The 13,840-nt window shown below is 50.2% G+C and overlaps 1 protein-coding gene and 1 long non-coding RNA gene across 5 annotated transcripts; both read left to right on the plus strand.

Annotated features, from left to right (window-relative positions):
* Positions 1-226: 226 nt before the first annotated feature.
* Positions 227-1,080, plus strand: LOC138843856 (uncharacterized). Its single transcript, XR_011378976.1, has 2 exons — positions 227-318; positions 966-1,080. It is a non-coding gene; the product is annotated as an uncharacterized lncRNA (long non-coding RNA).
* A 262-nt stretch (positions 1,081-1,342) lies between these two features.
* Positions 1,343-13,027, plus strand: ING4 (inhibitor of growth family member 4). Of its 4 annotated transcripts, none has more exons than XM_002712887.5 (8): positions 1,343-1,450; positions 8,790-8,861; positions 10,849-11,015; positions 11,194-11,308; positions 11,478-11,583; positions 11,846-11,993; positions 12,242-12,303; positions 12,411-13,027. In XM_002712887.5, exons 1-8 carry the CDS (start codon positions 1,414-1,416, stop codon positions 12,448-12,450), a joined length of 747 nt encoding a protein of 248 aa, XP_002712933.1. In that variant the 5' UTR covers positions 1,343-1,413; the 3' UTR covers positions 12,451-13,027. The 4 variants fall into 4 exon arrangements, with proteins under 4 accessions (XP_002712933.1, XP_008257961.1, XP_069905439.1 ...); XM_008259739.4 differs by having other exon boundaries at positions 11,194-11,299; XM_070049338.1 differs by having other exon boundaries at positions 1,389-1,538; positions 11,194-11,299.
* Positions 13,028-13,840: the final 813 nt, after the last annotated feature.

The following is a 13,840-nucleotide window of genomic DNA, read 5'->3' on the forward strand; positions in this document are numbered from 1 at the left end:
AAACAGAGAGTTGTGACCAAACTCCAACACCTGACAACTGGTGGATCTCTGGGACTACTTGGCAAACAGTGTTTGGCATGGCACAGATCCTTGGTTATTCAATAATGCCCACTTGATTTGCTGGGCAGGCAAGATAATGGCTACTGCTGCAATACTGAGCAATTAGCAAGTATATTTGGTGACCAAATATGCCAGTGTTTGGTCGCTTCCTGAGCATTTACTGCCTCTACTCACGGCAGAAAAGGGCGTGATGGTCTTCACCAATATTAGAACAGGAACCTTTTTAAGGATACACAGACACTGCAACAACCCTGTGAGGTAGGTACTGTTCCTACTGTATAGAAAGTGAAAAGTGCACAGATTACTTGTCTAAGGGCAAGGCACCTGTAACTTCAGAGGGGAGATCCTGTACCCTACCACTGCTCAGTGGCCAACTTGGGGGTCCACCTTGCCCTTCCACGTACTTATATTACGTGACTGAAAATATTAGAAACCTGCCACATGGCATTGATAGTAATTGCGATGGACGGGGTGACTATATAACACCACTAGTTGGTTACGGGTTTTGAGTTCTGATTCTCCCATGAGGTACAGCCCTGATGGAAAACATTGAGATCACTAGACTATAGCTGACCAGGGCGATGGCTGGCATTTAACTGGCCTAATTGTGGTAAGAGTTCCATGCCCCAACCCCTTCATAATTATGTTAACATCACATAAGAACTCAGAAGGGAAGCAAAACGTGAGATTTCCTCAGTGACACGAGGGTAAGGTCAGAAGCACTACATTTGTGCTGCTGATAAACGCTGTGCAAAATTACCTTTATTTTCTAATTGTATTTAAAAGCAGGAAGTTTATAAATAATGAATCAACTTGAGAAATAATCCAGGGGAGATGGTGTTCGTGTGAACACAAATACGGAGCGTTTAAATCTCAGAGCCTCATACTGCTTTCCAACTTCCTAGCTTGCCTAAAAGTCCTGTTTCAGCCGGGACCTCCTCTGCTTACCAGACTCAGACTCTGCAAAAGAAAAAAGTTGGCCTCCCTTCTTGAAGAAAAGAGACCTTTACGGGCCCAATCCTAAAGAGAAGCTTCTATCCCCATTACCACACATCGCCGTTTTGGAGGGGAAAAAAAAAAAAAAAAATTTGCAAGAGAATGCAAAATGGCGACCTCCAGTGACGTCATACCTGTCTCGGTCGCGTACTGGAGTCTCAGTAAGGGCGGAAGTCGGCCACAGCCGCCTCACTTCGGGCGCTCGTGGCTACTCACGCAAAAGGAAAACATCCAACGTCGGGCGGATGTGTCCGGGCAGGTAATTTACTAAGGGCGGAAGTTCTTTTAAGGGCGGAAATACTATGACCCAAGAATAGCTTCCGGGGCGAATCGGAAGTTGCTTTGTTTTGCTCCAAGATGGCTGCGGGGATGTATTTGGAACATTATCTGGACAGTAAGAGCAGGCTGGAGGAGGGGGTCAGGGGTCGTAGAGTGGTGTGGGGATTGGGGCTGAGAGGATCTGTGGTCCCGAAGTCCCGGCGGTGAGCAGCTCCTAATTGTGCAGGGGTTCCGTGGGAGGCAATACTGAACGGTGTCAAGAAAGAGGGGGCGGGGCAGTAGGGTCGAGGCCTCTGGGTTGAGGGTCGGCGAGGGAGGACTTGCGCGGAGGGTCTCAGGATTTGTCTTAAATGGCTGGTCGACGAAACACGGAAGATTTTGCCGCTCCAGTTCTTTAGGGTCCCCAGCCTCGGGGTAGATTGGTTCCCCCCGGGGGTGGTTCAGAGTCGGTGTCACCCACTGCCTTTTGGAGCAACGGCCAAGACCTGCTCTAGTCTCCTGGTTCTTTCCCAAGTGGTTTCTCTTGAGGCTGGGGTGGTGTTGAGTGACCGCTATCAGATGGTGAACCGGAACGCTTCAGGGAGTAAAGGTCTGATTCCCTTCAAATGGAGATTAGTGCTGTTTATGCCGTTAGTGTAACCCACCCCTTCACAAAGCCTGGCCCCTGCTGCACTTACGTTTGTCTTAGTGTCACCAGTCATTCATTCGACAAATACTGAGTTCCTGCTATGGGTCAGACATAGTGAGGATTTTTTTTTTAATTTATTTATTTGAAAGGCAGAGGCAGAGAGGGAGAGGGCTTCCATCCACTGGTTCACTCCCCAAATGGCCACAATGGCCAGAGCTGGGCCTATCCAAAGCCAGGAATCTGGAGCTTCTTCCAAGTCTCCCAGTAGGGTGCAGGGGCCCAAGGACTTGGGCCATCTTCTACTGCTTTCCCAGGCCATAGCAGAGAGCTGGATTGGAAGTGGAGCAGCCAGGACTTGAACCAGCTCCCATATGGGATGCTGGCACGCAGATCAGAGCTTTAACCTGCTGAGCCACAGCGCTGGCCTCATGAGGATATTTTTTAAAATGAGGAAGACACAGGCCCTGCCCTCAAGAAGCACGTGATCTAGTAGAAGTCAGATGTTGCAAACACTCATATATATATATATATATATATATTTATAAAAGTGTGGCAGGAAATATTACAGATATAAGTACAGTGGTTAACAGTAGAGAGAAAGGGGCTAATTACCTCGGGATGTAGGTGAGGCTTTGCAGAGGAGGCAATATTTGAACAGAATCTTGAAGATTTAACTGTTTACTTGCTGTATGGGGAAGGAAAGGTAATGCTGTGGCAAAGGTATTGTGTGATGTGCTTGTCGCAAGATCATGGGACGATGAGGTCAGAGTCTGATATATACAAGGAGACATCCCAAAGCTCATGGAGAATAGAATTAAAAGGTGTTTATTTTGGTCCAGGTTTTTTATTTGAAACATTTATTTACTTGAAAGGCTGGGTGACAGAGAGGGAGAGAAAGAGGTCTTCCACTCTCTGGTTCACTGCCCAAATCCCTGCAACAGCCAGGGCTGGGCCAGCTGAAGCCAGGATCCAAGAGCTCCATCCAGGTCTCCCCCATGGGTGGCTGGAACCCAAGGACTTGGGCCATCTTCTGTTTCCTTCCCAGGCACATTAGCAGGAAGCTGGATTGGAAGTGGAGTAGCTGGGACTTGAACTGGCCCTCTGATATGGGATGCTGGCATTGCAAAAGGCTGCTTAACCTGCTGCACCAAAACACTGCCCCGACCCAATTATTTTTTAAAATCCTGGCGTATATGAGATCCTCAGAAGGCTCATGGCAAGTGCATATTCTGAAAAATATATGCATTGAATTCAGTCTTTTCTGGACCAGAACTTTTTTTGAAGATTTATTTATTTATTTGAGAGTTGGAGTTACAGAGAGGGAGAGACAGAGAAAAAGGTCTTCCATCACTCCCCCAAATAAATAGCTGCAACAACTGGGGCTGGGCCAGGCCAGAGCCAGGAGCTTCTTCTGGCTCTCCCACATGGTGTAGAGCTGGAGCGGAAGTGGGGCAGCTGGAACAACCTGGTGCCCATACGGGATGCCAGTCCTGCAGGCGTGGCTTTAACCTGCTGTGCTGCAGTGCCAGCCTCAACCCGATTTTTCTGTATTCTGTTTTTCCATTAATGTGTTAAAGTACTGTCACATGACCCTAAAAAGAGAGCTTGGGAAATGAGACTAAAGGAGGAGGCTAGAGCTAGATTGGGCAAGCTCTTTTTTTTTTTTTTTTTCCTAAAGATTTATTTTATTTTTTATCTGAGAGGCGGGGTTACAGAGAGGGAGAGACAGAGAGAGTGAGCGAGAGCAATCTTCCATCTACTGGTTCACTCCCCAAAGGGCCACAACAGCCAAGGCTGGGCAAGCTAAAGCCAGGAACCTGGAACCTCCAATCTCCCACATGGGTGCAGGAGCCCAAGCACTTGGGCCATCTTCTGCTGCTTTCCCAAGTGCATTAGCAGGGAGCTGGACGGGAAGTGGGGGGCCATGACTCAAACCAGTGCTCATATGTGATGCCAGCACTGCAGGCAGCAACTTAACCTGCTACGCCATCGCTGGCCCCTGGGCCAGGTTTTTTCATCCAAGCTAAGAAGTTTGGATTTAAACTCCAGTGATTATTTTGAGAATAATGCTTTGTGGGTTTTTTATTATTTTTGTTGTTTTAAGATTTATTTATTTATTTATCTGAAAGCAGAGAGAGAGAGAATGAGATCTTCCTGGTTCATTCCAGCAAGTGGCTTCAGTGGCTAGGGCTGGGCCAGGCCAAAGATACGAGCCTGAAGCTCCATCTGGGTCTCCTACGTGGGTGTCAGTGACTCAAGCACCTGGGCCGTCTTCTGCTGCTTTCCCAGGCACATTAGCAGGGAGCTGGATCAGAAGTGGAGCAGCTGGGGCTGGAACTCGTGCTCTGATTTGGGATGCTGGATCACAGGCAGCACTGTGCCACAATGCTGGCCCTCAGTGTTATTTTTATAAAGGAAAATAAGCTACGTATGATAAATTGGATCCAGATAAATTTGGTAACGTGGGGATCAGTTAGTGAAAACAGTCTGGGTCAGAGATGTGGGCCTGATCTCAGAGAGTAGAAGTTAAATATGCCAGGAGTTAAATATGCTGACTGAACGAGGGGTTGAGCAAGAAGGGAGAATTTCCGGTGACTTCTTCCTGCTGGAAAGTGAGGCTGATGTGTACCATCAGCAAGATGGGAAATCCAGCAGAAACAACAGTGTGTTTAATTCCATTTAGAGGTAAGCATAGGACTGGTTATTATAGCTATGAGGGCAAACAAGATTTTTCAGGAAAACAAAGTGAGAAAATGAGAGGACTGAAGTGTAATCTCAAGAAAACATTCACATTGAAAGGACAGACCAAGACATGTCAGTGTTGAAATCACCAGGAGGTGTATAATCAGATGTGAATCCTGAGAGGCAGGAAGTTACTCCAAGGAGGGAAGATGGTGCCAGCTGCTGCATGACATTTATTTTTCGGTTATTTTTGAATTGTAGAGAAGGCAATCTGCCCTCCGCTGGTTCACTTCCCAAATGCCAGCAACGGCTGGAGCGAGTCAAAGCCAAAACCAGGGCCAGGAGCTCACTATGGGTCCCCCATCGAGTGTCAAAGATCCGGCTGCTTGCAGCATCACCACTGCCTTCCAGGGTGCACGTTAGCAGGAGTGTGGGAGCGGAAGCAGAGCTTGGACTCCACCCCAGGCGTTCCCACACAGGTGTGTGAGTCCAGAATTGCATTTTAATTGTTAGGCCAAACATCTACCCCTGCACAGATTTTTTTTTTTTTTTTTTTTTTAGAATAGAAGTAATAAGAGATCGTTTGATTGGCTAAGTCATTTTTGATTTGAAGCACTAAGTGACTTGGCAATAGCAGGCCTGAGGTGCGTTAAAGCAGTAGAGGCATTTTGAAAGTTTGAGGTAGAGTCATGGGAAGAGAAAAAAATGTTCCTTTATGGAAAAATAAATTATTACAAGTATTTATTGAGTACCTTCTGTATGCAAGGCATAATTCTAAACACTAGGGAAATAGGTGAACGAGACAGACTTGTCTCTGCTCTTGTGGAGAGCTAGGGAGACAGATACCAAATAACTAATTGTGTAGTTACTAAAGCTGGATAAGTGTTTTAAAAAAATTGAAGTAGGCTGGCGCCGCAGCTCACTTGGCTAATCCTCCGCCTGCGGCACCGGCACCCCGGGTTCTAGTGCCGGTTGGGGTGCCGGATTCTGTCCCAGTTGCTCTTCTTCCAGTCTAGCTCTCTGCTGTGTCCCGGGAAGGCAGTGGAGGATGGCCCAAGTGCTTGGGCCCTGCACCCCCATGGGAGACCAGGAGGAAGCACCTGGCTCTTGGCTTCGGATCGGCGCAGCACGCCAGCCGTTGTGGCCATTTAGGGGGTGAATCAACGGAAGGAAGGCTTTTCTCTCTGTCTCTCAATGTCTAGCTCTGCCTGTCAAAAAAAAAAAAAAAAAAAATTTTGAGGTATAGGGGCCAGTGCTGTGGCTTAGCAGGTTAAGCCACTGCCTGCAGTGCAGGCATCTCATATGGGTGCTGGCTCGTGTCCCTGCTGCTCCACTTCATTCCAGCTCTCTGCTAGGCCTGGGAAAGCAGTATAAGATGGCCCAAGTCCTTGGGCCCCTGCACCTGTGTGGGAGACCCAGAAGATGCTCTTGGCTCCTGGCTTCGGATCAGCACAGCTCTGTCCATTGTGGCCATCTGAGGAGTGAACCAATGGAAGGAAGACCCCTCTCTCTGTCTCTCTGCCTCTGCCTCTCTCTAACTCTGCCTTTCAAATAAAATAAATCTTTTTTTTTTTTTTTAATTGAGATACAGTACCTTGATAGTATGCATCTGGACACTTGCTCATGAGAGTCTGGGCAAGTCAGATTTGAGCTGACCTCTGAGCAGTGAACAGAAAGAAGCCCAAGAGACGTGGGGGGGGGGGGGGGGGGAGGAAAACCCAGCAGTGTGTGCAGGCAGAGAGAACAGCGTGTGGAAGTCTGTGTTGCAGGAGCAGCCCTGGTGAGTTTGCACAACTCAGGGATGGCCAGTGTAGCCAGAGCAGAGAGTGTGAAGAGACACCAGGATGAGCTGAGGCTGCTGGGAGGTGTGCAAGGACCTCAAAGTAGAGAGCTTCCAAGAACAATCAGGAGATACTGGAAGGCTTAAGGAGGAGAATGACTTGATCAGGTTGTCAATTTTTTTTAATTGTCATTATTTATTTGAAGGGCAGAGAGACGATCCATCCACTGAATGACTCCTCAAATGCCTGCAACAGCCAGGGCTGGGCCAGGCTAATGCTAGAAGCCAGGAACTCCATCTGGATCTCTCATGCAGGTGGCAGGGCCCCAGCTGCTTGAGTCGTCACCTGCTGCCTCTCAGGGTTCCCATCAGCAGGAAGCCAGAATCAGGAATAGAGCTGGGACTTGAGCCTGGGTGTTCCAAGACGGCATACGGGTGACCCGGTTGGCTTTTTTTTTTTTTTTTTTTTTTTTTTTAAAGATTTTATTTACTTATTTGAGAGGTAGAGTTATAGATAGTGAAAGGGAGAGACAGAGAGGTCTTCTGTCCGCTGATTCACTCCCCAGATGGCTGCAACAGCCAGAGCCGAGCTGATCTGGAGCCAGGAGCTTCCTCTGGGTCTCCCACGTGGGTGCAGGGGCCCAACCACTTGGGCCATCTTCTACTGCTTTCCCAGGCTATAGCAGAGAGTTGGATAGGAAGAGGAGCTGCCAAGACTAGAACCAGCACCGATATGGGATGCCAGCGCCCCAGGCAGAGGATTAACCTACTGCTTCATAGCACCGGCCCCCCAGTTGGCATCTTAACAGCTACCAGATGCCAAGCCCCAGTTTGCATTTTCAGAAAGAACATTTAGGCTGCTATATGGACAGTAGCTTGGAGGTATGTGTATGGTGAGGAGCAGTAGTCCTAGGAGACAAGGAAGACATTTGCAAGTTGAGGGTGGGGCCAGCATTGTGGTACAGTGGGTTTTAGCCACTGCTTACAATACCAGTGTTTCATATAGAAATGCTGATTCAAGTCCCAGCTGTTCCACTTCTGATCTAGCTCCCTGCTGATGTGCCCAGGAAAGCAGTGGAAGGTGGCTCAAGTACTTGGGCCCCTGCCACCCATCATGGGGACCAGGATGGAGTTTCTAGGCTCCTGGCTCAGTGAACCAGCAAATGGAAGATCTCTGTCTCTGTTGCTCTGCCTTTCAAATAAATAAATAAATAAGTCCTTTAAAAAGAAAAGAAAGTTGGAGGTTGTAAGTAAAGGGTTTGGAGGCAGAGACTGAGAATAAGGGACAGGATTGGCATTGTGGCCAAAGCGCTTGGACCCCTGCCACCCACTTGGGTGATATGGGTGGAGTCAGGCTCCTGGCTCAGCCCTGGCCATTGTGGCCATTTGAGGAGTGAATCAGCGGATAGAAGACCTGTCTGTCTCTCTCTAACTGTGCCTTTCAAATAAATATATCTTAAATAAAATAAGGAAAAGGCAGGAGTTATTAGTAGAGTAAGGTCACCAGAGAGGAAAATGGTGGGATAGCCATGGATATTTGAAGAGATGAGCTTGGGACGGGGAGGGAGGTGAACACAGCCTCATGTTTGAAAGGAACAGTGGGGACTGGTGTTGTGGCACAGTGGGTTAAGCTGTTTCCTGTGGTGCCTGCATCCCATATAGGAGCACAGGTTTGAGTCCTGGCTTTTCTACTTCTGATCCACCTGCCTGCTAACACACTTGGAAGGCAGCAGAGAATGCCCAAATACTTGGGGCCCTGCCACTCATGTGGAGTCCACGATGGACTTCTGGGCTTCTGGCTTTGGCCTGGCCCAGCCCCGGCCATTGTGACCATTTGGGGAGTGAACTAGCAGATCTAAGATCTCTTTCTCTCTGTGTGTCTTCCTCTGTCACTTTGCCTTTCAAATAAATAAATTTTTAAAAAAAAAATATTTATTTGTTTTATTTGAAAGAGTTACAAAGAGGCAGAGGCAGAGAGAGAGGTCTTCTGTCCACTGGTTCACTCCCCAAATGGCTGCAATGGCCAGGGCTAGACCAGGCCAAAGCCAGAAGCTTCATCTAGGTCTCCCGTGTGGGTGCAGGGGCGCAAGGATTTGGGCCATCCTCTGCTGTTTTCCCAGGTGCATCAGCAGGGAGCTGGAAAGGAAGTGGAACAGCCAGGACTTGAACCAGTGCCCATATGGAATGTCGGCACTGCAGGCAGCAGTTTTATCTGCCACACCACAGTGGTGGCCCCCAAATAAATAAAGTCTTTAAAAAGAATAAAGCTGTCACAGATGGATCCCAGAAACCCAACTGCACTTGGAAAGGAGCTTTCAGGGCAGTGCACAGCCCAGTGATGCTCGGCTTCCTTCTCTTCCCTAGGCATCGAAAACCTGCCCTTTGAGTTACAGAGAAACTTTCAGCTCATGAGGGACCTGGACCAGAGAACAGAAGGTGCGTACAAGTATGGGGAGTGTGTGCCATCGTTTGCTTCTCTGCTTGGTGTCGCCAGGCCATCTGGTATGATCTGGAGAAATGTGGCTTTGCTCTCTCTTTTTTTACTCTCGTAATTCCTGAGCAAAGATAATGATGAACCTCCTTCCTCCATGAGTTTCTCCATAACAAATGGAGTATGTAGGCAGTACTGGAGAACTCAAAGATGTCACATTGCTTATACTTTTCTCAAGAAGAATTCAAGTTAACAAAGTTGAGAGTCTAGAGTCATTTCTACTCTCCATGTTCAGTATGTCAGTATGTGTATGGGATGACCGCTTATTAATGCACTGTGACAGAAATCAGTGTGGCTTTAGATTGCAACTCGTCTTGGGAGACAGGAGCTTTGCTCTATAAGAAATTCTTAAAAAGAGAAAAAAGAAGAAGGAAAGGAAAGGAAAGCAGAAATTAATGTCAAGATCTCTGTACCATATTCTTCAACCTCCTAGAAGCATTAGATTCTGTCTCTGGCCTTGGACATTGAGCAAATTTGGCTGCATTGAGACGTTCACTTGGAGCCAGAGAAAGGCTACTGCAGTGGTCAGGTTGGTCTCTTCAAGATCAAAGGTCCCTGTTGGAGCTGTCCTCACACCCACTGAGGGCTGTGCAGGTCTTCCATCCCGCGTAAGCACACTCACGGATGTGACAAGCTGGTGTTGGGGTACACGCAGCTGTGTCCAGAGTTACTCTGGGTAAGTTTACTCATGAAAAGAGACATCATCTATGGTCCTGGACACAGACCCCTGAGCACTGCCTGCCAAGCCTTGAGAACCAGCTTGCTTGCTTTATAACACAGATGTGCCTCTGAGTTTATGCACGGAAGGAGCACTGGGAGATTATGGAACTGCCTGCTTTTGCAGCTTCGTCCAAGGGCCTGGCGTGAAGTAGGGTATAAACATGGTGTGTTCACAGAGCCTGCCTGTGATCTGTTAGAGTCAGACTTTGTCTCTTCCTGGGACTTTTTTTCTGAGGGAGTAAACATCTACAGTCTGGATGTGCTGGGACACCAGCGGCTTTCCAGTATCAGAATGTTCAGAGCAGTATCAAAGGCACACAAAGAGAAACAGCACAATGGGAAGGCTGACGACAAGCAGAATCGTGTGTGGGCAGCAAGGTGAGCAGGAGAACTGCTGCCCAGACGGGGTAGGGCCTGGTGCCGCCTCGGGAGGGAGCGAGCACAGACCTGGCAAGCCAGCAGCTGCAGGTGCCCCAGCCTGGCGTGCCGCTGGCAGTCAGAGCTGCTGTGGGATGTTCTTGAGACAAGAAACAAGGCATCTTTGGAGACAAAATTCATGGTTAAGGAGCAGCACGCCTGCAAAGAAGCATCTTCAGACTTCCACAAAAGAATACTGCATATTTTTTGAAAGGTTTTATTTATTTGAGAGGTAGAGTTACAGACAGAGAGAGGGAGAGACAGAGAGAGGTCTTCCATCTGCTGGTTCACTCTCCAAATGACCCCAACGACCGGAGCTGGGCCGATCAGGAGCCAGGAGCTGCTTCTGGGTCTCCCACGCGGGTGCAGGGGCCCAAGCACTTGGGTCATCTACTGCTGCTTTCCCAGGCCATTAGCAGAGAGCTGGATCGGAAGTGGAGCAGCTGGGACATGAACCGGCGCCTATGTGGGATGCCGATGCAGCAGGCTCAGCCTACTATGCCACAGCGCCGGCCAGTATGCTGCTTATTAATGTGTGCAAAGGCTCCCTGGATGAGTTTCAGTAATTTAAGTTTCAACTATAATAGCAGTGTTTTCCACACCTCGAAGGCTCCTGTCAAATGCATATTGTTCTTGTGTTGCATTACTTGAGTACGTGGCACAGGGCCTGTGAACGTTCACCCGCTTTAGTCTGAGAGTTTTGGTCAGTGACAAAGGTCCAAGGAACAAGAGAAGAAGTGTGTTTCACCCAGCCACTCAGGGGCCATTGTGACCTGGCCTCTGTCTCTGTTGTAGACCTGAAGGCTGAAATTGACAAGTTGGCCACTGAGTATATGAGTAGCGCCCGCAGCCTGAGCTCCGAGGAAAAATTGGCCCTTCTCAAACAGATCCAGGAGGCCTATGGCAAGTGCAAGGAGTTTGGTGACGACAAGGTGCAGCTTGCCATGCAGACCTATGAGATGGTATGGCCCTGTTCATGGCCCCCCACCTTACCTCCCGTCTAGTCCTCAGGGTCTTAGACCCCGCCTTCAGCTGTACTGGGCTCTGTTTGGGGTCTGGGAGAACCGTAGAATCTGCCTTCGCCTAGCTTTTTATTGGAACCAGCCTTACACGGTTCTCTTCTCTTTCCTTCCCACGCAGGTGGACAAACACATTCGGCGACTGGACACGGACCTGGCCCGTTTTGAGGCTGATCTGAAGGAGAAACAGATTGAGTCAAGTGACTATGACAGCTCTTCCAGCAAAGGCAAAAAGAGTGAGGAGGGGGGCGGGGCTACGAGGCCTGGGGCCAGGAGTCCAAGGGAGAAGCAGCCAGCTTTTCACCCCCGAGGGCGGGGCACAGGTTTGGAAAGAGGGGGGAGAAGGAGGACTTAACCCATCTTCCTGTCTCCCCGCCTCTGGCTCCCCCACTTCTCCCCCGGAAGGTCGGACTCAGAAGGAGAAGAAAGCTGCCCGCGCTCGTTCCAAAGGGAAAAACTCAGACGAGGAAACCCCCAAGGCCGCCCAGAAGAAGCTAAAACTAGTGCGCACGTGAGTGAGGCAGGGCGCCCTTCTCCAGATGGCACACTCTTCTTCTGTCCCCAGGCCCCACTCGCCCCCAGCACTGCCGCTTGCCGTTTTCTCTGGCTTCTGTGCCAGAAACTCTCTTCCTTAGCGTTTAGGCTTCTGCTCGTTAGAGAGGAGAAGCTCTGAGCCCTTGGCCCCACCGGGGTCTCCTCCTGCCACCTCTGAGCGCCTCAGGTTGTAGCTTCCCTTTCTGCAGATGACACTTTCTCTTCCTCTTGGCATGCAGAAGTCCTGAGTATGGGATGCCCTCAGTGACCTTTGGCAGTGTCCACCCCTCTGATGTGTTGGATATGCCTGTGGATCCCAACGAACCCACCTATTGCCTTTGTCACCAGGTCTCCTATGGAGAGATGATTGGCTGTGACAACCCTGATGTGAGAACCATTTTGCTTCAGATGGGGGTGCTGAGGGGCGTAAAGGGAGTGGGCACAAGCGGTGAGGGGGTGCCTATGGTTGAATAGTGGTAATTCAGCACAGGAGGATGGTGGTTGGGGCTGGCTGGGCATGGGACCTCCAAGAACTCCCCCAGTGGGATGGACTAAAGGGCTACTCCCAGGCAGTGTGTGGGGGGGGCTCTGTCTCACCCTGGCCTCTGACCGCGTCCCTCTTCCTCTTTTTCCAGTGTTCCATTGAGTGGTTCCACTTTGCCTGTGTGGGGCTGACCACCAAGCCTCGGGGAAAATGGTAAGAGAGGATGTGGCAGGAGCTAGCTGCCCTGAGCCCAGTGGTCCAGAGTGGTCTCCCTGTCGCTCACTTTTGCCCGCCCTCTCTTTTCTCCTGTTCCTTCGTAGGTTTTGCCCACGCTGTTCGCAAGAACGGAAGAAGAAATAGATAAGGGCCTTGGATTCCAACAGTTTCTTTCACATCCCCTGCCCTGGGCTCGTGGGCAGAGGAATGCCTGTGCTGGGGCCAGGGGTTCAGGGAGAAGTGGATGGCACCACGCTGTCATCCCTTCTTCCCCTACTCTACTCCCGACTCCTGGTGCCCGGGCTGCACCCAAGCCCAGCAGGGGAGGGTGCCACAGCCGCCAACAGATGTGCTCTCGTTTGGCCTCCCCTCCGGGGGAAGTGGTCTTGCCCACTGTCCTTCGCCCCCGTGCTGGCGTCGGTGCTGTATTTCCGAGGGAGGGTCCACTTTGTTCCCCTTGTTTTGTATATAAAGACCGGGGCAGTTGCCCCAGCCCTCTTAATTCCCCTACCCCTTTTCGGGGGCTAGGTGTGACGAACTTGCTTCTCCCTTCTCTTCCTGCTTTCTTCATGGGGGTATGCCGCACATCATCTGGGCTTGGGCCCTACTTTTGGGGCCTCCCCTTTCCTCCGTGCCAAGGGGATTTATCCTCGCCTTGTGAGTGGGAGAAGGCTTACGTGTTAAAGGCATCTGGGTGGGTAAATAAAAGCTGTACATGTTGGCCTGCTGTGTTTATTGTAGAGGCGCTAATCCATGGGGGAGCATTCTTTGTGTATCCCGCGGGTTGGATAAGAGGTGTAGGAGGCTGGCATGCCAGAAGTAGGGCAAGACCCGAGACCAGAAGTTTCTGTACCAGAATCCACAGCTTCTCGGCTGAGGGAGACAAAGCTGGCGGGAGGGAGTGCCTCACACTGGGGTCTCCAAAAACGTTATCAACTGTGCCTCTTTTCTCCATAAAACATCTTTCACTCAGTGGCTAATGAATGATGGGCGTGTGTGGTATATATGTGTACGATTATACTAATTATTAGCTCGATTTCTTATCGCAAAACAGACAAAAAGGCAGGGGTTTTTCTTACCATACCTTGATGGACTGTATTGCTCCCTGGCCTCTGGGGGCCCCCTTCCCTGGGCTTTCTGCCGAGCTCTCCCACCGTGAACCCTGCTCTGGTCTTGCCCATCAGCCCGCTCCTTGCATGAAGGTGTTCTCTCTAGTTCCTCTGTTTCGGACATTGTCTGCTCGCCCCAGAACCTTGTCCGTGCTCACAAGCAGGTCGCAAGACCGCCATCTGGGCACGCTGCTCCCCTGGGCCCGGGTGCCCTCCCCGGTATGCTCGGATGATAGAGAACCCACTTTCTGGGCTTAGAGTGCAAATTAAATAATGGGGGTACGCGTGGAGAACCACGCAAGGCCTACGCTACTGGAGCCGCGAATGCCGCCCGCTGCGCATGGATCAGCTGAGGTCACTCGCGAGGACCTGCACAGCCGCTCCGCGGCGGTTTCCGAGGCCCCGCCCCCAGCCCTCGGCTCTTT

This window comes from Oryctolagus cuniculus, chromosome 9 (genome assembly GCF_964237555.1).
Source record: "Oryctolagus cuniculus chromosome 9, mOryCun1.1, whole genome shotgun sequence".
Lineage (NCBI taxonomy): Eukaryota > Metazoa > Chordata > Mammalia > Lagomorpha > Leporidae > Oryctolagus > Oryctolagus cuniculus.

Bases quoted from the DNA above. Each gene is read 5' to 3' on its own strand.
- ING4 (XM_002712887.5), top strand. From the start codon at position 1,414: ATGGCTGCGGGGATGTATTTGGAACATTATCTGGACA. The intron at 8,862-10,848 runs GTGCGTACAAGT...TCTCTGTTGTAG, and splicing joins CCTGGACCAGAGAACAGAAG to ACCTGAAGGCTGAAATTGAC. The intron at 12,304-12,410 runs GTAAGAGAGGAT...GTTCCTTCGTAG, and splicing joins ACCAAGCCTCGGGGAAAATG to GTTTTGCCCACGCTGTTCGC.